The 14,175-nt window shown below is 42.3% G+C and overlaps 1 protein-coding gene across 1 annotated transcript in view; it reads left to right on the forward strand.

Moving 5' to 3' along the window:
• The window catches only part of lrp2b (low density lipoprotein receptor-related protein 2b), a 50,364-nt gene that overhangs the window by 26,308 nt on the left and 9,881 nt on the right, over positions 1-14,175 (forward strand). The window contains exons 45-65 of the mRNA XM_050060803.1: positions 726-929; positions 1,287-1,529; positions 3,651-3,776; positions 3,943-4,062; positions 4,327-4,458; positions 4,859-5,060; positions 5,133-5,428; positions 5,593-6,109; positions 6,277-6,432; positions 7,216-7,386; positions 7,506-7,729; positions 7,818-7,995; positions 8,513-8,709; positions 8,989-9,234; positions 9,745-9,873; positions 11,461-11,580; positions 11,778-11,894; positions 11,980-12,096; positions 12,361-12,498; positions 12,915-13,037; positions 13,974-14,102. Of these exons, the coding sequence (XP_049916760.1) occupies positions 726-929; positions 1,287-1,529; positions 3,651-3,776; positions 3,943-4,062; positions 4,327-4,458; positions 4,859-5,060; positions 5,133-5,428; positions 5,593-6,109; positions 6,277-6,432; positions 7,216-7,386; positions 7,506-7,729; positions 7,818-7,995; positions 8,513-8,709; positions 8,989-9,234; positions 9,745-9,873; positions 11,461-11,580; positions 11,778-11,894; positions 11,980-12,096; positions 12,361-12,498; positions 12,915-13,037; positions 13,974-14,102 (3,885 nt within the window). The remainder of the gene's footprint in view (positions 1-725; positions 930-1,286; positions 1,530-3,650; positions 3,777-3,942; positions 4,063-4,326; positions 4,459-4,858; positions 5,061-5,132; positions 5,429-5,592; positions 6,110-6,276; positions 6,433-7,215; positions 7,387-7,505; positions 7,730-7,817; positions 7,996-8,512; positions 8,710-8,988; positions 9,235-9,744; positions 9,874-11,460; positions 11,581-11,777; positions 11,895-11,979; positions 12,097-12,360; positions 12,499-12,914; positions 13,038-13,973; positions 14,103-14,175) is intronic.

The following is a 14,175-nucleotide window of genomic DNA, read 5'->3' on the forward strand; positions in this document are numbered from 1 at the left end:
AGATTCAGTGATGGCTGAAACTATCCAGCAATTTGTTTGAGGCACAATGTCAAGCTTCATGCAAGCACTCGAAAAAGTATTCATGCCCATCGAGTAGTTTGCAGTAAACTGAAGGATGAAGTGTTCCTTTATGTGTTGAGAAAATTCTCAACTAAAAAGACTAAATGTCTGTGTAGGCAGATTTATTTGGTCACACAATTTTTTTTTTTTTTTTGGCGGTATAAAAAAGGTCTTGAAAGTTCTTAAATTCATACTTAAAAGATGTGCAGATACCCTGGTTACACATCAAACAACAGGAAAAGACTGATTATGCTGGTGACTTGCCTCAGATATCTAAAATTGTGAATAAAGCTTCCTCTGGATATGGTGCTTTATTTGCTGCCCAAGGGACAATTATTTTATGCATTTGACTCATCATTTTTGGTGCCTGACATTTAGGTTTATAAGAAGCAGTTCTTTTTAACTATAAAATGTTCCATAAAACCTCCTGAACTGTTAACAATGGTAGACACAATATGGGATAGTGTTTTATTTTTCAAGTGAGTTTTTAATTAGAAGTTAGAACTTTGCTCATTAAGACATCAGAGCAAGTAGAGAAAGTTCAGAACATCCCAAACAACACAAAGAGACACGGTGCTACTAATTAAAAAGACAGATTGCCTCTGTGATCCCTTCAGTTCCTCTCTATTCTTAAATTCCCTCACCTCCCATTATCTCCCCTGCAGGTCCGCTGGGCCCAGAGTGCCAGTGTCCTCATCAGGGGAAGTGGTACCTGGCCAACAACGGCAAAGACTGTATCGAAGACAAAGGGAAACGCTGCCAGCCAGAGCAGTTCACCTGCCTTAATGGTAACTGTATCTCAGCACGCTGGAAGTGTGACGGTCTCAACGACTGCCAGGATAACTCGGATGAACTGGAGAGAGTGTGTGGTGAGAGATGAGGTTTCATCTGTCTTAAAACAATTACAATGTTGAGTGGACAGAGAGAAGCAAACCAAGTAAACAAGCAGATTTAAAAATGTTGTACATAAACACTGAAAATGTTTTTGCAATTTAACCTCCCATAAGTTATTAAATGTGCTCCACAATGCTAACTCAGGAAAAGGACACGCACATTTTGATATCAGCTTTGACCGCTAGTTTGTAATATTGCTAAAATAATAATGATCGTTAAACTTTGGGTTGCACCTCCTTCTTGCTCTTAAAGAAAAGAATGAGCAGAAAGCCTAAAACATAAACATTATGGCAAGAAAAGTAAACCAGCACTGTGTTGTTCTTCCTGCCCAGCCTTCCACACCTGCTCAGCCTTGGACTTTACCTGTGACAATGGGCGCTGCGTGCCGCTCAGCTACACCTGTGACTACACAGACGACTGTGGTGACAACAGTGACGAGCGAGGCTGCCCCTTCCCCACATGTAACCCCGCTACGGAGTTCACCTGCACCAACGGACGCTGCATCAGTGCGGACTTCGTCTGTGACGGCCACAACGACTGCCGAGACAACTCCACCTCTGATGAAATCAACTGCCGTGAGTAACAATCAGGCCAATTTATGAACTGATGGAGTGATTAGGCTGGGATATGAGATACACATGTTGCAAAACTGGAAAATGGTTTGGAAATTGTTCATTTTTTATAAAGCAGCTCACACAGTCATCTTTAGAGAGCGATCCATCTTTTAAGCTTCTTCAAATTCACTTCAAATTTAATTTCCCGGATTCAAATGCAGAAGGTTATCCTCTCCATTACAAAAAATTCATAAATTAAATCATACTAGTCTTGTATAGATGGGGTGTCTGGCTTCAGCCATTTCTTTGTAATTGCTTTCTAGCAGCTTCACTCAGTATTCAAAAGAAGTGTTTTGTTTTAACATTTGTAGATGTGAAATGTAGAAGCCCAAAATGGAGTTTGCCCCATTTAAAAGTAATTTTATCCCAAATACAGTCACAAACTCTGTATAAATCCCATGTCAAAATGTATTTACTTTTGGACAGGCCCAAAACAAGTGGTAGTAATTGACTTCTTGGGAGCCACTGGGTGCTGAGACTTATGAGCAAAATGTCTACAAAGACTCTTACAGCCAAACATTCTCCATGAAGTCAAGCTTGATATCCTTAGAAAATGAGAGCTAGCACAATATCAGATTTTTTACTACATGATTATCATGGCCAAAAGAGTTTTTTGTTATCCCAGTAGCTTTAAAAAATTTGGGGAAAAAAAAAAAAAAAAGCAATCGGTCAAATTCTTTCTTTCTTTCTTTCTTTCTTTCTTTCTTTCTTTCTTTCTTTCTTTCTTTCTTTATTGTGCATTTTATCTCCTTTTTGTAAAATTAATTACACTCAAAATATGAGTGTAGAGAGGTGTAGAGAGAGTCTGTAACCACAACTGTACAAAATAGTACAAAAAGAGCAGTTACACTAAATGAATAGTGAAAAGGGGACCAGATGGCTTTGAGGGAGGGAGATAAAGTGAGAATGGAAAGAAACTGAAATGATTAAAAGAGATTTAAGAGGCACTGGATAATTTCCACGATATTATCTTTGGTGTATTAGTAACATGATATCAGTATTTCGTTTTTAAAGATCACGGTTATCGTCAGTACTTGTATATCACAACACCCCTAATTGAAAATCCCAGTGTTTTGTCCAGACTGTTTCTCAAATGCAACTGTTAGTTTCCCTCTTCCATTTTTATGCCTGCGCTATAGGCCTTATGTTTTTGGGTTTTCCCTCTGTACATCCGTCCCATAGAAAACCTTGAGGGATTTTTTTTTCCAATTTGGCACAAGCGTCCACTTGGACACAAGAATTAATTGATTAGGTTTTCGTGGTCAAAGGTCAAAAGCAAAGGTCACTGTGACCTGCTCCATTTCATTCCCCTGAATGTAATATCTCAAGTAGCGAATTTCCTCAAATTTGGCACAAACGTCTGCTTGGAATCAAGGATTATTCTAGTGGTCAGTGGTAAAGGTCACTGTGACCTCACAAAACATGTTTTTGGCCATAACTCAAGAATTCCTACGCTAGCTATGACAAAAATTTAACACAAATGTCTAATAGGATGAAAAAATGAAGTGATCATTTTTAATATCCAAAATACCGTAACGTGGAAACACAAGGGGGAGACAATTAGTCAAATACTGAATTGTTGATGCTAATCTTTTGGGTCCATCTTAAATTGTGCCAGTTGTATAAATCCGTTGCCAAGCTTAAGATGTGTGTGGAGCATCCGTGTTTTAGAATAGCTTCAGAATTAGCTTCTTTGCAGCAACATCCATATTTTAAGTATCTACTGTCATGGCTACGTACGAGTCTGGACAGAAAAGGGCAGTAAACTGAAACTGCAACTGGACTAGTTTGTGGAGGCATACAGCCACAAGGCATTAGTTTAGTTGTTTTATGTAGGTGGTACTTGATATTTGAAGGTCCTAAAGTCGGCTGTAAAATCTCCAAATTTCTTTAAGCTCCAGAATTGTTCTTCTAATGTCATTTGTTAGACTTAATAAATAACCACCAGTTCTTTCCTACTAGTTTAAGTTCCCTTGAGCAAAAAATCACAGTTGTTTATCCACCTTTCAGGTAACTTGATGATTTGTGTCCTGTGTTTTTGCTGCTGTGGTTGATTTTTTGATCTCCTGCGACCATCTCCAGCTGACAGGACGTGTCCTGCGGGCCAGATCAAATGTGAGCGCAACAACATCTGCATCTACCCTGAAAACTTGTGCGACGGCTTCAACAACTGTGGAGACAACAGCGATGAGAATCCTCTCTTCTGCGGTAAGTTGAGCACTCAGCATTCGTCCTGCTGCTGTGTAAGAGAGTGTAAGAAAGGGAGACATGCTGGTAAAAACTGTATCATCCACAGAGTTTATGTTTTACCTGCTGAGGTGATTCAGTAGAGCTCTACATGGGTTTATGTCTGACTTGAAGTTATTTGCTACAGCGGGTCGCACATGCTCTCCGGATCAGTTCCGCTGTGACAGTGGGAAGTGTATCCCTGACTACTGGGTGTGTGACTCCATCCGAGACTGCCTTGATGGGACAGATGAACCTCCCACCTGTGGTGAGCGCTCTGCATTTACATTTGACATTTGGGGCTTTTAAACAGTTTACTTTAAACCCATAGTCAATTAATTAGAATACATGCCACATTTTTTTAATGATAGTTATCAATGACGTGTTTCTTATACAGTGAATCAGAGATCACCACATCCTAAATGTTTTTGCCTTTCAAATCAAATATTTTCTGGCTGATTGGTTGTCTATGATTAAAGTAGATCTCTTAATGTATCTTGAAACTTATTTCTCTGTCTTTGTCCCTGTGCAGAGGACATAATCAGAACATGCGGTCCCAACTTCTTCACTTGTACCAATGGAAACTGCGTCCCCCACGCACTGGTCTGCGACGGCAACAATGACTGCTGGGACAACAGTGATGAGGCTCCTGAACTACAGTGTGGTGAGATAGCACTTAGATATTTAATTATCACACTGTGTGAGGGTAATTCAGGTAATCTAGTAATTATTTTTCCGCGCCGGCAAAGGTCAAGGTCACTGTGACCTTGCCTCCCCCTCAGTCTCATGAATTTCTCAAGACAGGATTTTCCTTAAATCTCTTCAGTCTTCTTCCTCTTCAGTCATCGCTATAAGATTCATTCCATTTCATCCACACAGCACAGCACAGCACAAGTGTACCAGAAACATAAAGTTACACTTAATTTGTTCATTTCTCAGCTCTGTCCCATGCTTCATCTCAATTTGCCTCCTTGTCCACTTTTATCATGTGTGCTTTTGAAATCTTTACAGCTAAATGTGTTATTTTGCACATGTTAATGGTATCATATCTCTGTCTCCTTCAGGCCAACGTACCTGCAGTTCCAACCAGTTCACCTGTCCAACCTGGTACCCCGGCCACCCGCGGTGTGTACCGTTAAACTTTGTGTGTGACGGGGAGAAAGACTGCGCCAACGCGGCTGATGAGCTACAGAACTGTCCCAACCGCACCTGCCATATGAACGAGTTTGCCTGTTCCAACGGGCTCTGCATCCTCCTCCACCTCAAGTAAGTTGGAAGCATGTGTGAAATTTGTTAACCAGTCTGATTAGAGTCTAATGAATTACTCTTCCTCCCCAGCTGTGACCGTGTGAACGACTGCGGGGACGGCAGTGATGAGGTGGGCTGCACATATGACACGTGCAGCAGCAGCCAGTTCACCTGTGGCAACGGAGCCTGCATCCCCTCCTCCTTCACCTGTGACGGGATGAGTGACTGTATGGACGGCACAGATGAGGAGGACAGCTTGTGCGTCACGCCCCAGCCCACCTGTTCGCCTCAGCATTACATGTGCAAGTCAGGCGAGTGCATCGAGCTCAGTAAGGTGTGCAACGGACAGAAGGACTGCCAGGACAACAGTGACGAAAAAGGCTGCGGTGAGAGATATTGAGATACGACATTATGTGACAATATTGATGTGAATTTATGTGAGTGTAGAGGAAAACAGCATCGCTCTCAAATGACCAGGCAGGATATTTGGGGTCAAAAGCCATCACTAACATACAGTTTTTACTTTGTCTTCTTCCCTCCTTCTGTTAAGGAGTCAATGAGTGCCGCAACCCGTCTGTCCACAAGTGCGCCCAGCTCTGCACTGACACCCTCACCAGTTACTACTGCTCCTGTCACCCTGGCTACCGCCTCATGCCAGATGGCAAAGCCTGCGAGGACCTTGACGAATGTTCCAGCACACCCGCCGTCTGCAGCCAGATCTGCGAGAACACCGTCGGCTCATTCCACTGTAAATGCGCCCCGGGGTATATCCGTGAGCCGGATGGACGCACCTGCCGTCAGAACAGTGGCATTTCCCCATATCTGTTGTACACTAATCGCTACTACATCCGCAGATTGACCACTGACGGGTCACAACTGAGTATAGTCCTGCAGGGGCTGTCCGATGTGGTGGCGTTAGATTTTGACGACACTGAGAAGAGGCTCTATTGGCTGGATGCAGGGGCAGGAAAGATTGAGAGGATGCGTTTGGATGGAACTGAGAGGGAGACACTGGCAGATGAAAATATAGGTGGAGCTGAAGGCCTGGCACTGGACTGGGTGGGCAGGTGTGTGAAGTGGGAGGAACTTTATTATTAAAGCTGTCTTTAATAGTTTATGAGACAATAGCCAATCCAAATTTGCGCAAACATTGTTGTTATGAGTATTGAATCAGTGTGACTGACCAAACCATGGCTACAGTAATGTCAGTGAGAATATTTTGTGTCTGCTGCAGGAAGTTGTACTGGGTGGACAGTTTTTACGGCTCAGTTCATGTGATGGAGCTGGATGGGCGTTACAAGAAGAGACTGCTGTCAGAACACTTCACAGATGGAAACACCACTTATCTTATCAGCCGACCTCGTGCTGTGGCTGTGAACCCTAAATATGGGTACTGACACACACACACACACACACACACACAAAAAAGAAACACATGAAAATGAATACCACTTAATTTATTTTTTAACATTTTCATCATTGTTGTCTGCCTAAACATATTCATACATTCTCCAGTTGTAAAATGTGTATCCTATGCACTGAATTTAACATTTTGTCAACTAAAATGTGCGTCATATGTCTACAGCGTGGCATCTGTTCCTCTAAATTTTGCCGAACCTCAACAGTGGCGGCTAGTCTTGAGCCTCCCTACCTAGGCTAGCTGTGGATTCCAAATCCATAAAAGTAAAAGTCTCAGAGGAAAATACAGCATTTATTAGTGAATGGACAGATTTGTTTGCTTTTACAGCCAATGCTGCAAAATTAAGGTACCAAATAATCATTTATAGCCTATTGCAGAGGAGCCATTTTGTGGTAAAACATATTTTAAATGCTCATTTAGACCTATTTTTAATGTTGATAGGCTAATTTAGACTTGATATGCAGTGTTACTATAAGGCTCAAATATGTTTTGTGGCCCCAGGCAGATTTCTTAAAATTATTTTTGGTCAAAAATGGCTTTTTTGACAAGTTAAGGTTGCTGAACCCTGATATAGGCTATGCAGTCTTGTGCTGTCCACTGATCCAGTTAGCCACAGGAATAGGAAGGGTAATAAAATATGAAATACAATATTAGGGATTACTAGCTGTTCTCTTTGCTGACAAGGTTTATTATAGTAAATATTCACTGCATTTGACTCTTTTTCCTTCCTTCTTTTCCTCCTTTTTTCCCCAGATGGCTTTATTGGACTGACTGGGGTGAAACAGCATATATCGGCAGAGTTGGCATGGACGGTATCAACGTCAGTGCTGTTATCAAAACCAAGCTGGTGTGGCCCAGTGCTCTGACCATAGACTACACCACCAACAAGATCTTCTTTGCTGATTCCCACCTTAACTTTCTGGAGTGAGTTTACAGATCCAGACATGAGTCCAGATTGAGCTGCCATCAAGTGCGCTTCAAAAGGTTCTTTTTGTGTAATAGTACAAGTAGCACTTACAACGTGTATTTACCCTCCCCTTCAGCTTTGCAGACATGAACGGCCAGAACCGACATCGGGCCATTGCTGGTACACTTCCCCATGTTTTTGCTGTGACCCTGTTTGAGGACATGGTTTACTGGACGGACTGGAACACACACACAGTGGAGAAGGCCCACAAGTACACTGGCGAGCAGCGCACGATCATGGGCAACAACACGCATCGGCCATATGACATTCACGTCTACCACCCCTACAGGCAGCTTCGCAGTACGTACATTCAGATGCTTATATTGTTATTGTCTGGATTAACTGTGGCCCAGAGTTGACCAATATGGTATTTTAACTTATTTCTCAGGTGAAAACCCTTGCTCCTCTCATCACCTGACCTGCAGTCACCTGTGTCTGATCGCCCCTGGTGGGCAGCAAGCTACCTGTCAGTGTCCAGATCACTTCATCGGCCTCTCTGTGGGCTTCAAGATCCAGTGTGTCGCCGACTGCTCCAGCACTCAGTTCCGCTGTGGGGACAATGAGAAGTCAGTCAGATATAAAATCACTTGTGTTCCCACAACTCCATTCATCTAGCCAATCTTCTCGAACACTTTTTTTCACTGTAAACTTTAAACAAACCTTTGAAAAATGACGGAAATGAATTAGATGATTTCCAGAATTTTATATATTAAGGGACTGTCCATAAAAGCCGCCTGCCCAAACAAGAAAAGCCTGAGGCAAACCTCTCTGCCCTGCCGTGTGCCTACACGGGATGCCTAAGGCAGAGAGAGCAACAGCAGTGTATAAAACACTTGAGGGTTCAACCTCACTGATACTAGGTCAAAAACATGACAAACAGGCAATAATATAAGAAGCCAGAAGTACGTAATAATGATGGTACACCAAAGTCCTGAACTTATTTCCTTAGTTTTCCAGAGTGTTTATACTGTCCATAAAAGAAGGAGACAGGCATTTGCTTCCCTGTCATGAAGAGATGTTAGAAAACAAGAGCTGAAGAACTTAAAAACTGAATTGAGCTAACCTGTCGGTGCTCTCTCACAGGTGTGTTCCTATATGGTGGAAGTGTGATGGCCAGTCAGACTGCGGCGATGGCTCGGATGAACCTCAGACCTGCCCGCCTCGCTATTGCCCCATTGGCCAGTTCCAGTGTCAAGATGGCAACTGCACCTACCCTGGCTTCCTCTGCGACGGCCACTCAGACTGCCCTGACAGTTCAGACGAGGACGCAGCTCTCTGCAGTATGAATATTAACACACCTTGTAGAAAGTCAGATGGGAAGCTTTAATTAAAGTTTTTCTATACTTAAATTTTAACTGTGGTTATTTAAGGTCAGGTTGTTTTTCACAATTTCACTTGCGTTTGGATTTTGCTCGTTAAGTTCTGGTAGAAATTCAAGCTCTGGCCAGGATTTATCTCAGGAGAAGCTTTCACACTTAAGACTAAGTTCAGGCAGATGGTTCATTTTGGACTTTGCTCAAATTTTCCAGCACTAGTCAAGCTGCAGTCTGTCCCCGTAGGTGACCACCGATGCCAGGAGAACCAGTTCCAGTGTAAAAACAAGAAGTGCATTCCTGTGTCCTGGCACTGCGACGGAGTGGAAGACTGCTCAGATGGCAGCGACGAGGATGCAGAGACGTGTTCCCAGAAGACCTGCAGACCAGGACAGTTCCAGTGTGCCAACGGGCGCTGTGTGCCACAAAGCTACGTGTGTGACACCCACGACGACTGTGGGGATAAATCTGATGAGCCATTTGAGTTCTGCAGTAAGTGGCACATTATTTGATGGCAGTTTTAGTGAGTCAGAGCCAAAACTGATGATCCTGTTAACATTGCAGAGCCAGGAAATTGATAAGAAATCTTTTTCAGTGGCTGTGGCAGGAATTAAACCTGTGACACTCAAGATTTCTCTCTTTCTCTGTAATGAGCACACAAAGAAAGGCACTGCTCCTAAGTGATAACAGCGGTGCACTGTGGCAAAACAGAGCTGACAGTTTAACAAACATAGATTAAGGTTTAATGTTTTATGAATAATCAGTGTAGACTCACCCATGTCTCCAGAGGAATCTGATTAAATTCATTTTGTTGTCTTTTTTCTAAATTTAATAGGTTTAGGCTCTCATCCTCCTCCTTCTGTCCTCACTTACCGTCTCATTTTTGTCTTCCTCATCATTTCATTATTCTTGTCACCTCGTAACATCATTTTTTTGTGTCTCACTCTCACTCATTATTCTCTTTCTCTTCTTTCTTATGTCTCTTTCTCTTTCTCTGTCCAGATGGTCCAGACAATAAGTGTAATAACGTCACTGAATTCTCCTGCAAGACAAACTACCAGTGTGTTCCAAAGTGGGTCCGCTGTGATGGCACCGAGGACTGCTACGATAAAACCGACGAGAAAGACTGCGGTGAGTTTTTGTGTATCGAAGCCAGGGTTGTAACACGGACTGCACATGTTGAGGAAGACCCAGTTTAGCAACAGAATACTTTTCACACGTTAAATGTTTTTTTACACCAAGGCCGACACAAGTATTTGCATCCCGTGTGTCCCACTGAAAATGAAATGTTTTCACCGTCACACAATCATCAGTTCATAGTTGTTTTTACTGTTAACTGTTTACTGTTACTGTTTTTACCCAACTCTACACACGAGACGGGCTCATTATTTCAAGTGTGCAGTACTGTACAGAAAAGTCCTGTGGGTGGCGCCATGTTATTGTAACCAGTGTAAATGCTAAGCTTCATTTCACTGGCTTTCATCATGCATGACTGGACTGAACACAGTCCAAATGTGTTTATCATGTTTATGTATTTGTAATACATGGCCATTAATACAGTTTATCACGGTCAGTTTATACTACCGGGGCTCTGAGGTGGATTTCTAGAGGAAAGAGAGTGAGCTCATATGCTTCCATTACTGTTATAACAAGTAAAATAATAAGAGAAATAATTGACGTAACGGTATCCCTGTTGTATCCTATATGGACGGGTTTGTTGTTTACATTTCACAACCACTACATGTAATTTCTAACACGTTTAATGTCCACAGCATTACGTCAGCTACGCACTTGGAAATGTAGGTTCTAGCCTACGTTAACTTAACAACGACATATATTTTTTTCAGCTAGTCATCACCATCACAAGCAAGCTCAGCTGCTGCACCTCCCCAGATGTTCTCCTTGTATTTGTTGCCTTTATAATCTTTTATTTTATTTGTCAACAAGACACTATTTTGCGAATTCAGCATCTGTATTGTGTGACGTTATGACGAGAATTATGACACTGATGACGTCAGAGAAAATCTACTGATCGTGTGAGCAAATGTCATTATCTTATTAGTTGGCTTTAAAGCTGGCACAATATCAGATTTTCATGATACAATAATTGGGGCAAAAAGAAGTCACAATAACAATATTATTGCGATATTGATAGAAAAAAAAAGCTATCAGTCAAATTCATCTTTAGCTTTTTTTATTGTACGTTTTGTCTCTTTTTTGGCAAATAACTTAAAATATGAGTGTAGGGAGGAGGAGAGGGGTTCTGCAACCATAACACAGTCTTATTGACATGTCTTGAACAGACAGAAAACAGTTCAGTCAACATGTGATAGTGGCCTACACCAGAACAAGTTCAAGAGAAAACAGGAGCATGATGGAGACAAGAACATTATGTAGATTATGTTGGATCTAAACATGATGCTTTGCACCAGGCACAGCAACTCGTATGTATGTTTGTTGTATGAGCATTTTTTAAGCTAAATACCAACATATATGGGTATTGAGTCGTGTTGTTGATGGATTCAGATCCAAATCTTGACATTTTAGTCCAAGATATTTGAATTCTAGAGGCATTTTTGGACTTCCAGGGTGGAGTCATTTCAGCCAAACCTCTAGGGTTTAGTTACTCTTTAACCATGGATCACTGAACTCTTTTGTTTTTCTCATTGACCACATATTGAATCATCTTTTCATCTGCCCATTTCTGACTTCCAATAGAGTCAGTGACCTGTGATCCTCTGGGAGATTTCCGATGTGACAACCACCGCTGTGTCCCTATCCGCTGGCGGTGTGATGGCACCAACGACTGCGGTGACGGCTCAGATGAAAGGGACTGCCGTGAGTGTCACACTCCATATTTTTCAGTTCAATTCACTCAGACTTACATTGAATACTGAAACAAATAAATTGAAATCATCGTAAAACCTGTTTGTATAGTTTGAGCCTGTGTAGGGTATGTAGGCAAAGAAAGACCTCATTCTGATATCATACTAAAGATATGTTTGTCTCTGTATTGTGGTAATTGTGGTCTTTAGAGCCAAGGCCTTGCTCTGAGAGTGAGTTTCGATGTGACGATGCACAGTGCATCCCTGGGACCTGGGTGTGTGACCATGACAACGACTGCGGGGACAACTCGGATGAACGGGACTGTGGTGAGCAGCCGCTGCACACAAACTCACTTCCTTGAAGCATTCACTGTCATAAACAACAAACGATACCATCCTGGCTCTCTTCCAGAATTGCAGACGTGTCGTCCAGGTTTCTTCCAGTGTGACTCCGGTCACTGCATCCCAGATGATCTGCAGTGTGATGGCCGACCTGATTGTCAGGACCTGTCAGATGAGACCAGCTGTCGTAAGTTAACAGCATTAAGACGGCATGGTTTCACACAAAACTAAATACTCAAAATTATGTTTTATATTTACCAATATCATATGTGTGTAATTCATGGCATAATAGTCTCTGTATTATGTGCAAGAGTAAAGAGTGGCTGAGCTAAAAAAAAATCATAGAAATGATAATTATCAAGAAATAATCAACAGATCTTCTTAAAGTAAAGATCTGCCAACAGTTGACATCAGTTATTAACTATTTAACTGTTTCCCCTTATCCCAACAGCTACTCGTTACCCAGGAGGCCGCTGGTGCCCTCACAACCAGTTCCAGTGTGCAAACCGTCTGTGTGTGAGCCAGGGCTGGGTGTGTGATGGCATCGATGACTGTGGGGATCGCTCTGACGAACAGCTCACTTTATGCTGTGAGAAACTTTCTGTTTTTGTCTTGTTAGTAGTTGCTTGTATTTCTCCCTGTGTGGTCGACATAATCATTTATTTTGTAAAGCACATCACAACTCTAATCCTGATGTAAACTAATGAGTTTAATCTAAGGATTGAAAACATATTTGATTTTTATGTTAGGAATTTGTCTCATACAAAGACAGGTAGATGCAGACAGATCTAGGTTTTATACCTGGGGATTATTGGAAACACTGTGATTCAGTCCGTACTATAAAGTCACTAAAGAATCTGGAGCTCTGCAACTGCTTCCAAATCTGCCTCATAATTAAGTCAACAAAGACCTTACAAGCTACGGTGATTAAAAGTAGCAGTGTGTTTTTAGTACTTCATACTTGCAAAGGTTGCTCTAAAATCAGATTTGTGTGTGTTTCACCAGTCAACATCACCTGTGAGATGCCGTCCAGGTTCCGCTGTGAAAACGGCTACTGCATCTACTCCGGCCTGCTGTGCAACCAGAAGGACGACTGTGGGGACGGCAGTGATGAGAAGGAAGAACTCTGTATGACACACACACCACAATCTGTTTAGTTCATCGGGGTTATTGTGAATAGAAACATTGCTCCTTAAATATACAGATACTGAGAGACAGCTAAACAAATAAATGTTAATATCAGGTCAGATTGTTTCTGTGATATCAAAAAATAGTTAGGAGTAAGAGTTAAAGGTAAGGTACTGCATACACAACAGTTTCTTTGTAATATTAAAAAAATGATTTTCCCCCTTCTTTTTAAACATAGTCATGAACAGATTTGTAATAAGTTCAGGTTCAGCAAATGCACCACTAATCATCAGTTTCTGGGACCCTCAAGGATTAGTCGGAACATCACTAATGCCTCCTGAACCTTCCTCCCTGAGGCCAGTGAAATGGGAAATCCCAAAACGATATCCGTGTTTCTGCGCAGGACACAAAGCCTGAAACATACAAGGGATAAGGAAATAGTCTGTTTTATGGAATTGTTACACAATCAGCTTAAACATCAATCAGAGCAAATTATTTTGAGAGGAGATTAAACAGATTCAGAGAGGAGGTGGACGTCGGCGAGCTCAGCCAAAGCCATTTGTTGTTAGGGAGGAGACGGTGAAGACAAACAGAGGCGAAGCTGGGAAGAATCCTCCGATTTAACATGTGATTCAGTGAATGTAGTATCTTGCCATGTTTGAGTATATGCCTACATTTGAGTGCCTGACTGTGTGGGAGTATGCCTGTCTATGTGCACATCTACAAGTGTGGGTAGTCCACTAATTTAAACACTTGTCTCCCTCGTCTTTTTCGGTATGTAGACAGTCGGGGACTGAAGAGCGACACTGTAGAGAAAGCTCTGAATTCAATGTCAGACTAGCGGAGGTGGACGTGTTTCCACAGATGGGTTGTATACCCACTCAACCTTCCCTGTGCACTTGTGCTGATGACTCATTCTAACTGTGTCCTTCTCAGGCCGCGAGCCCACGCTGCCGCCCTGCACACTGGAAGAGTTCAAGTGCACCAACGGACACTGCGTGGCCCTGCCATACGTGTGTGACCACAATGACAACTGTGGGGACCGCACTGATGAGTTAGGCTGCAGTGAGTAGCACGACAAATCACTCATTCACTCACTGGAGGTGTCCTCTTTCTATGCCAGTCTGAAGTCAGTTAT

The sequence above is a fragment of the Epinephelus moara genome, chromosome 13 (assembly GCF_006386435.1).
Source record: "Epinephelus moara isolate mb chromosome 13, YSFRI_EMoa_1.0, whole genome shotgun sequence".
NCBI classification, from domain to species: domain Eukaryota; kingdom Metazoa; phylum Chordata; class Actinopteri; order Perciformes; family Serranidae; genus Epinephelus; species Epinephelus moara.